Source organism: Littorina saxatilis, linkage group LG9, assembly GCF_037325665.1.
Source record: "Littorina saxatilis isolate snail1 linkage group LG9, US_GU_Lsax_2.0, whole genome shotgun sequence".
In the NCBI taxonomy this organism is placed as follows: domain Eukaryota; kingdom Metazoa; phylum Mollusca; class Gastropoda; order Littorinimorpha; family Littorinidae; genus Littorina; species Littorina saxatilis.
In genome coordinates this window covers 18,367,846-18,375,111 of record NC_090253.1, presented here as the reverse complement: position 1 = coordinate 18,375,111, position 7,266 = coordinate 18,367,846, and the positions used below count along the sequence as shown (strand labels likewise).

The window sequence follows — 7,266 nt, the reverse complement described above, 5'->3', positions numbered from 1 at the left end:
CTGAATCAACAAAAACACACACACACACACACACACACACATACACAAACGCTCATACAAACGCACGCATGTGCGCACACACACCCACACACACCTACGCACAGTATCACCCCATCTCGCAGCATGACACTGAACAACCCCCCCCCCCCCCCCCGGCCCCCATCCACTGCCACCGTTTTTATTGTGGGCTAGAATCAAGTTTCAATATGCTGTGCCGTTTTGAAGAAGAGTGATGTATAAAAGCTGATGCAAAACTTGCTGTCCGCATCGGTCTCTCTTCAGGTCTTCAGGTCTTCAGAAGTTCTACCTCTCAGGTGAGTTTTTACATTATCTTATCTAAAACTTTCTTTCTTTCTTGATGAGGCTTTTCAATATCAAAGGCTGCATGTCTGTCTTCAGACAATTTTCTTGCACCTTGGAGCATATTAAGAGGTTTTAAAAGAAGTGCAACCTAATTTCAATCTTAAAATGTCTCAGTCTTAATAGATTCTGGGCAAGACTCATTTCTTCAGGCAATCTCTTTGCACTTTGGACTATTGGAAGCATTGAATGAATTATAACCAAATGTCAATCGTCATTATTGGCTTCGCAGTTCATTCTGTTTCAAGGGATGCACTTGAAACCATAAGGAACATTGATAGAACTGTAAACGAATTTTAATCTGAAAAAGAATTCTCGGCACGATTCTTTTCTGTCTTGATGACATCTGTTTGCTCCTTATAACACTTTCAATTTTAAAAGAATCTGGGCACAATCCAACCATGTTTTCAGAAAATGTCCTTAGATTTTAGATCACAGGAAGCTTTGAAAGACCTATTACCAAATTTCAATCTCAAACGATTCTGGGCACGATTCTGTTCTGCCTTGAGAAGATCTGTTCGCTCCTGATAGTTTAGGAAACATTAAAAAAAAAAAACTGTCACCCAGTTTCAGTCTGAAAGATTCCGAGCACGATTTAATCATATTTTCAGACACTGTCCTTGCATCATAGACCACAGGAAGCATTGAAAGAACAAATCTCAATCTCAAAAGATTCTGGGCAAGTTCATTTCTGTCTTGAAACAACCTGTTTGCACCTTATAGTATAGGAAACATTGAAAAACTGTAACCTGATTTCAATCTTAAAAGTCTCTGGGCACATTCAATGCATCTAATTTTCAGACAGTCGCCTGGATATTTCAAACCACATGAAGCATTGAAAGAACTTTGATCAACAAAGTTTGAATCTTAAAACATTCTGTGCGCGATTCATTTCTGTCTTAGATAATCTCTTTGTACCTTGGCTACATACAGGGAGCTTGGACAGAACTATTCCCAAACTGTAATCTGATTATTTCTGTCAAAGTTGACACAATGTCCTCGCACCTAAGAGGCATAGTCCTTCCTGACAGAACATTTCTAATCACTGTCTCTGACCTGCCTAAACTTCTACATGGGATAAGACCGTTCCTCGTGTTAAACAGATACCTAACACAAATGAATATATTGGGCGTTTCCTGTCATGTTCTGAGTGTGAATATGTGGATGAATTAATTCTTAAAAGCCACTAGCCCGGTGGCCGTACACCTTGTGAAAGCTTGGCCAGATCTGAGATGGTGAATTTGATTGTTCACACGTTGTTTTCTTAGACCATAGGGGAAAAAAACACCTGTATCCTAAGCTCTGGGCACGAGATTGTGGAATGATCCACACACAATCATATTTTCAGACAATGTCCTTGGACTTAGACCACAGGAACCATTGAAAGAACTGTAGACAGATCTCAATCTCAAAAGATTCTGGACACGATTCTGTTCTGTCTTGAGAAGATCTGTTCGCTCCGAATTGTTTGGGAAACATTGAAAAAAACTGGCACCCAGTTTCAGTCTGAAAGATTCCGAGCACGATGCAATCAAATTTTTAGACAATCTCCTTGCATCTTAGACCACAGGAAGCATTGAAAGAACTGTAAACAAGTCGCGTAAGGCGAAAATACAACATTTAGTCAAGTAGCTGTCGAACTCACAGAATGAAACTGAACGCAATGCAACGCAGCAAGACCGTATACTCGTAGCATCGTCAGTCCACCGCTCATGGCAAAGGCAGTGAAATTGACAAGAAGAGCGGGGTAGTAGTTGCGCTGAGAAGGATAGCACGCTTTTCTGTACCTCTCTTCGTTTTAACTTTCTGAGCGTGTTTTTAATCCAAACATATCATATCTATATGTTTTTGGAATCAGGAACCGACAAGGAATAAGATGAAAGTGTTTTTAAATTGAATTCGAAAATTTAATTTTGATAATAATTTTTATATTTTTAATTTTCAGAGCTTGTGTTTAATCCAAATATAACATATTTATATGTTTTTGGAATCAGAAAATGATGGAGAATAAGATAAACGTAAATTTGGATCGTTTTATAAAAAAACAATTTTCAGATTTTTAATGACCAAAGTCATTAATTAATTTTAAGCCACCACGCTGAAATGCAATACCGAAGTCTGGGCTTCGTCGAAGACTACTTGACCAAAATTTCAACCAATTTGGTTGAAAAATGAGAGCGTGACAGTGCCGCCTCAACTTTCACGAAAAGCCGGATATGACGTCATCAAAGACATTTATCACAAAAATGAAAAAAACGTCTCGGGATATCATACCCAGGAACTCTCATGTCAAATTTCATAAAGATCGGTCCAGTAGTTTAGTCTGAATCGCTCTACACACACACACGCACGCACGCACGCACACACAGACACACACACACACACACATACACCACGACCCTCGTCTCGATTCCCCCCTCTACGTTAAAACATTTAGTCAAAACTTGACTAACTGTAAAAAAAACGATTCTGGGCAAGTTCATTTCTGCCTCGAGTCAACCTGTTTGCTCCTTATAGTATAGGAAACATTGAAAAACTGTAACCTGATTTCAATCTTAAAAGTCTCTGGGCACAACGCATTATGGTTTCAGACAATCGCCTGGATATTTTAAACCACAGGAAGCATTGATTGAAAGAACTGTAATAAAAATATGTTAAATCTTAAAACATTCTGTGCACGATTCATTTCTGTCGTGAGACAATCTCTATGTACCTGGGCTAGATACAGGGAGCTTTGAAAGAACTACATGCATTTATTAAATTGTAATCTTCAAATATCCAGAGCCTAATCTATTTTTGCTTTCACGATTCATTTCTGTGTTTAGGAATTCTACTTGCACATTATACCATTGGGAGCTTTGAAAAAAACAAATTGTAATCTAAACAGATTCCAGACACGGTATACTCATGACTTCAGATAAATTCCTTGCATTGCAAGAAGCATTGAAAAGAACTGTAAGCATACATTAATCTCAAAACATTCTGGGCACAATACAGTTTTGTCTTCAGATAATCTCCTTCACCTTGACCAAACGAAGCATTGGAAGAATTGTAGCCAAACAACGCTCTTACATAATTATGGACACCTTTCGTTTCTATCTGTCAACAATAGTTCCTTTCACACTGTAACACTGGACGCACGGACAAAACTTTATGTACAAATTCAATCTCAAAAAGTTCTGGGCAAGATTAATTTCTGTCAAAGTTGACACAATGTCCTCGCACCTGAGAGGCATAGTCCTGCCTGACAGAACATTTCTAATCACTGTCTCTGACCTGCCTAAACTTCTACATGGGATAAGACCGTTCCTCGTGTTAAACAGATACCTAACACAAATGAATATATTAGGCGTTTCCTGTCATGTTCAGAGTCATCCTGAACTCAGGTCAAAATGAGTTCGGCTCATTCTCTCCCTGACAGGATGCCTTGAGTTTCCTTGTCTGGCAAGGAAACCGATTATTTTTTTTTTAATTTTTTTTTTTTACATATTTAGAGCTTTTTGTAATGTATTATTGAGATAAGCAGATTCGCGATCGTCGATAATGATTTTTCATGGTGTTTTGTAATTTTTAAATTACAAAGGAATTGATATGTAAGACAGTTTCAAGCGAGCTATTTTTCGCGGCTGTATTTACTGTGCAAACAACTCTAAATATGGCAAAAGTGTCACGTGATAATCAACCGTTTGGTTTCGGCGCTCACTGGAGCAGACGATTTTTTTCTGTAACCAGTTGACAGTGACTGGTTACGGTCTCCTTCCGGCAGCAGTCCCAAAATTTTGACTTGTTTTGACCTTAGAACGATGTCTTTATCATAACTGTGAAGAACAGAACGGAGATCACTGTCGAAGTCGGCCAATCTGCAATAATTTTCGTCTCGCGAACACTGATCTCAAATTTAGATCAGTGCTCGCGAAAAACATATGGGAGATAATAGCCGTGGAGCGATGCTTGTCAGAAGGGTTCAGAGTGTGAATATTTGGATGAATTAATTCTTAAAAGCCACTAGCCCGGTGGAAAGCCACTAGCCCGGTGGAAAGCCACTACCCCTTGTGAAAGCTTGGCCAGATCTGAGATGGTGATTTTAATTGTTCACACGTTGTTTTCTTAGACCATAGGAGAAAAAAACCCACCTGTATCCTAAGTTCACTCTGAAAAGTGTTTGGACACGATTGATTTCTGACTTCAGACCGACCAAGCCAGCCCTAACCGTCAAGATGTGGAAACTCTTGACCTTTGCCCTTGCTATTAGCATGGCGGTTGCCTTCGCTCCACGCGATGGATCACCACTACCATCAACCGGAGAGGCTCCACGCGATGGATCACCACCACCACCAACCGGAGAGGCTCCACGCGATGGATCACCACCACCACCACCCCCCGGCGGTGACCGCCAGAAAAGGGGTGCACCACCAACCGGAGAGGCTCCACGCGATGGATCACCACCACCACCAACCGGAGAGGCTCCACGCGATGGATCACCACCACCACCACCCCCCGGCGGTGACCGCCAGAAAAGGGGTGCACCACCAACCGGAGAGGCTCCACGCGATGGATCACCACCACCACCACCAACCGGAGAGGCTCCACGCGATGGATCACCACCACCACCACCACCACCTGGCGGTGACCGCCAGAAAAGGTCTCCTAGGAGACCACCACCACCACCACCCGGCGGGGAGGCTCCACGCGATGGATCACCACCACCACCAACCGGAGAGGCTCCACGCGATGGATCACCACCACCACCAACCGGAGAGGCTCCACGCGATGGATCACCACCACCACCAACCGGAGAGGCTCCACGCGATGGATCACCACCACCACCAACCGGAGAGGCTCCACGCGATGGATCACCACCACCACCCGGCGGTGACCGCCAGAAAAGGGGTGCACCACCAACCGGAGAGGCTCCACGCGATGGATCACCACCACCACCAACCGGAGAGGCTCCACGCGATGGATCACCACCACCACCACCCCCCGGCGGTGACCGCCAGAAAAGGGGTGCACCACCAACCGGAGAGGCTCCACGCGATGGATCACCACCACCACCAACCGGAGAGGCTCCACGCGATGGATCACCACCACCACCACCACCACCTGGCGGTGACCGCCAGAAAAGGTCTCCTAGGAGACCACCACCACCACCACCCAGCGGGGAGGCTCCACGCGATGGATCACCACCACCACCAACCGGAGAGGCTCCACGCGATGGATCACCACCACCACCAACCGGAGAGGCTCCACGCGATGGATCACCACCACCACCAACCGGAGAGGCTCCACGCGATGGATCACCACCACCACCCGGCGGTGACCGCCAGAAAAGGGGTGCACCACCAACCGGAGAGGCTCCACGCGATGGATCACCACCACCACCAACCGGAGAGGCTCCACGCGATGGATCACCACCACCACCACCAACCGGAGAGGCTCCACGCGATGGATCACCACCACCACCAACCGGAGAGGCTCCACGCGATGGATCACCACCACCACCACCCCCCGGCGGTGACCGCCAGAAAAGGGGTGCACCACCAACCGGAGAGGCTCCACGCGATGGATCACCACCACCACCAACCGGAGAGGCTCCACGCGATGGATCACCACCACCACCACCACCACCTGGCGGTGACCGCCAGAAAAGGTCTCCTAGGAGACCACCACCACCACCCGGCGGGGAGGCTCCACGCGATGGATCACCACCACCACCAACCGGAGAGGCTCCACGCGATGGATCACCACCACCACCAACCGGAGAGGCTCCACGCGATGGATCACCACCACCACCACCAACCGGAGAGGCTCCACGCGATGGATCACCACCACCACCCGGCGATGACTTCTGAAACCGAAACTGAATATCGCATGGTTTGTATTATATTGCTTCTCTCTGCGTCTAATGTATTCGATTCGTATTGTATTCAACATTCGATCCATTCACCTCCCTTGTTACTTCATTTTGCATGTTTCAGGCGCTGGTATTTTGCCGGTGACAGACTTTTTTTGTGTGACTAAATAAAATATTATCATGAAGGTTGTGTCGTATATTGTATTAAACATTCGTCCATTCATCTCTCTTGTTTATTTGTTTTTGCATTTTTCATTTGTTTCAGGTCCTAATTCTACGCTGACAAGATTTGTGTGTGTGGATAGACATTCTCCTGCAAAGAGTTTGTGTCAAATCAGAATCGGCCGGTCATGTGGTTTCGCTGATGGAACTAAAGAAATTAAAGAGAAAAATTGCATCATTTGTGTGGTACTGATATGAGTCGCATGTGTGACAACATGTAATGGACACGACTAAATGGTGTGTTGACTGGGTGTGGTTAATTGGGAAGCGTTTACGTGTGTTTTTTCGTCTGTGTGTCGGTCTAACTGTCAGTATTTCTTCGCTATCTCTCCTACCGTCTGTCTGTCGTCTGTCTGTGTCTTAGTGTCTGTCTGTCAGTCAGTCTGTCTGTCTTTTTGTCTCTCTTTGTCTAGGTGTCTGACTGTCTGTCTGCATGTCTGTCTGTCTGTCTTTCTGTCTGTTTTTCTGTCTGTTTATATGTCTGTCTGTCCGTTTGTCTGTCTGTCTGCCTATCCTGCTCACGGACAGGCATCAAAAGCGGTTGATGATTTTCAAGAACGAATGCAAAAGCAAATGTTGTTACAGTTCTAATTTAACTTCAATAGACCAAACAAACAAACAAGCAATTAACGAACAAGCATACAACCAAACGACCGATCAACCAACCAACCAACCAACAAACAAACAAACAAACCTCAAAACATTAAAAAAAAAAGAAACAAAAAGACAGCAACACACATGAACAAACACAGAATCTCACTGACAGGCGCTTGCTCGCACTCACAGAAACAAAAACAAGCTAAAGCACACGCATAAAAACTCACATGTAC

General features: G+C 44.9%; 1 protein-coding gene across 3 annotated transcripts; it reads left to right on the top strand.

Moving 5' to 3' along the window:
* The first annotated feature begins 229 nt into the window (after nucleotides 1–229).
* Nucleotides 230–6,611, top strand: LOC138975476 (basic proline-rich protein-like). Of its 3 annotated transcripts, none has more exons than XM_070348169.1 (5): nucleotides 230–314; nucleotides 4,550–4,823; nucleotides 4,902–5,834; nucleotides 5,913–6,234; nucleotides 6,480–6,611. In XM_070348169.1, the coding sequence occupies exons 1-4, from the start codon at nucleotides 247–249 to the stop codon at nucleotides 6,210–6,212; spliced, it is 1,575 nt and encodes a 524-aa protein (XP_070204270.1). In that variant the 5' UTR covers nucleotides 230–246; the 3' UTR covers nucleotides 6,213–6,234; nucleotides 6,480–6,611. The 3 variants fall into 3 exon arrangements, with proteins under 3 accessions (XP_070204270.1, XP_070204269.1, XP_070204268.1); XM_070348168.1 differs by having other exon boundaries at nucleotides 4,550–5,309; nucleotides 5,388–5,834; XM_070348167.1 differs by having other exon boundaries at nucleotides 4,550–5,834.
* The last annotated feature ends 655 nt before the right edge of the window (nucleotides 6,612–7,266 follow it).

Coding starts and splice junctions, on each gene's coding strand:
- LOC138975476 (XM_070348167.1), top strand. CDS start 247: ATGCAAAACTTGCTGTCCGCATCGGTCTCTCTTCAGGTCTTCAGGTCT. Junction 315..4,549: donor TCAGAAGTTCTACCTCTCAG/GTGAGTTTTTAC, acceptor TTCTGACTTCAG/ACCGACCAAGCCAGCCCTAA. Junction 5,835..5,912: donor CACCACCACCAACCGGAGAG/GCTCCACGCGAT, acceptor CCAACCGGAGAG/GCTCCACGCGATGGATCACC.